Genomic DNA, 2,099 nt, shown 5'->3' on the forward strand with positions numbered 1-2,099 from the left:
ATGAAATCTTGAACTCATGGAACACACTCTCCAATCACTAACTGAAGGTATCAATAGCACAATGAAAAAAAAGTAGACTTCTTTCCAATCTCACCAGCAATGCCATTTTTCTTGTCTATTTTCAAATAAAACAAGACTGGTATTATTTAAAAAAAAAAAAAAAAAAAAAAAACACCATGAGGGAGGAGGCCAGAATGCTGGGCTGGAAATTCCCTAGCCAAAAGTTAATATTCTCAAGGGCTGGACTCTTTTATCCCAGCACAGTATGCAGCTCAGAGTTAACACAGAGAATAAGTTTTTTTAATTATGAACCATCTAAATTGTAGGAAGAATAAACCTGTGTTAAGAAGAGTCCTGAAGAGACCAATTGCATTGGAGCTTCAAACTCATAGAAAGATTTCCAAGACCTTGTATTACAAAAATGAATCCAAGATGTTGGGTCTAACAAAGGTAAATGTCACAAGAAACTGAAACTCAGACCCAGACAAATACACACATATATAGAATTTTACCTTGCTGCGTTGGGATCCTGTGACCTTAAGGAAGGATGAGGACAAGAAGCAAAATAGCAATAAACAATTGCTCTGAAGACAACTGAGAGAGCAGAAATGGTATGCACTTCAGAAAAACAATATGATTTGCCGCCCACAACTCATTCCAATTTGCTGCACTTTCTTATCAGCAAAGAAGAATTTGAGAATAGAATACACATATATTAGAAAACATCATAGTATCATATAGGAAATTAACCACCTTATGGTATGTTTCTCAGCCAGCAGTAATCACAGGCTAAGTCTCAAATTACTGTGTGTTTTTCAATGTTTTACACATTGACTTCAATGCTGCAGAGATGCTCATATTAATTGTTACTGGAAGGGGTACTGCTCTAAGTCCACTCCTCAGCCATATCTTTTCATGGGCCCTCTGTAATTAAATATTCATTGCTAGTTACTGACATATTCCCAGACTTGTAGCTTAATGTCCTGACACGTAAATTAATTTAAAAAAAGAAAAACAAAAATCTAGTCTATTTCTTTCCGCTTAATTTCTTTTTGAAATTTAAAAAAAACAAATCCAAAACAAAAAAAAAGGAACCAATAAACAAAAGTGGTTAGCAACAACTAGCTTTTCTCCAAAATAAAATAAAATACAGTAGAAGCAAAGGGAGAGAATATTTACTTTCCCTCCGGTTAATTAACAAGCGGCATTTCAAATTACATAGAATATTTAAAAGCTGAGAATATTTGAGAAAATAATTATAAAATAGAACACAGTCCTAGGAATAAATGCGCTCCTAGACCTCATGCAAGCAAACGGCATTGTGTGTTACCACCTACATATGTACAAGGAATGAGTGACCTCATTGGGCAGAAGTCAAAATGGGCCAAATAATTAAAACTTCTTCAATTCAGAAGGAAATGCCAAACCAAATGTTTAATCAAAAACTCAACGTCGCGTTGCTCTTCAGTAAAGATTGTCCTCACATTTCTGTTGGGAATTCCAGACCACAACATTCACTGAGATGAGGAAAATCTGAAGCAATCTCATCTTTGACAGTTCTCAGGAACACTCATTCTGAACATATGGGTTTTATGTTATTATTTCACTATTCTATGTCCCTTGGTTTTAACTTCAGCAAATGTTAGGACTCAGATTTGTCCATCCAGCTTCTGACATGCAGGTCCTTGACACAATAAGCCGCAATAAGCCATGAAGCAAGAAACATAAATGTCAGTTATAAGCTATGAAATAATGTTTCCAAATACATAAGAGTCTAGAAAAATCCATCTTACTTCAAAACTCTTCACTTCTTCTTCACCATCATCATCTTCCTCATCATGACAACTCTGATACATGTAAAAGAAGAAGTCAACAGAACAGGTTGAGGCAGAAAGTACAACAGAATTTAGCATGGAATAGTAATCATTTGCATTAGTTTTGATTTTTATCATTAACATTGTTTAACTATATATAATATGTAAAATACAATAAGTTTCAACAACATGAGCAATGAATTCATGACCAAACAAAAATTACATATATTTTTACTTTTACAAAATTAAAATATCAAATCACCTTGTTTTATTCATAACATAGAG

The 2,099-nt window shown here is 33.8% G+C and overlaps 1 protein-coding gene across 1 annotated transcript in view; it reads right to left on the reverse strand.

Moving 5' to 3' along the window:
• RYR2 (ryanodine receptor 2) overlaps positions 1-2,099 on the reverse strand; it is a 529,910-nt gene that overhangs the window by 87,801 nt on the left and 440,010 nt on the right. Inside the window, exons 80-81 of the mRNA XM_023728152.1 lie at positions 1,794-1,847; positions 513-536 (exon numbers count right to left, since the gene is read on the reverse strand). Coding sequence (XP_023583920.1) covers positions 513-536; positions 1,794-1,847 — 78 coding nt within the window. The remainder of the gene's footprint in view (positions 1-512; positions 537-1,793; positions 1,848-2,099) is intronic.

This window comes from Trichechus manatus, unplaced genomic scaffold (assembly GCF_000243295.1).
Source record: "Trichechus manatus latirostris isolate Lorelei unplaced genomic scaffold, TriManLat1.0 scaffold00021, whole genome shotgun sequence".
Taxonomy (NCBI): Eukaryota; Metazoa; Chordata; class Mammalia; order Sirenia; family Trichechidae; genus Trichechus; species Trichechus manatus.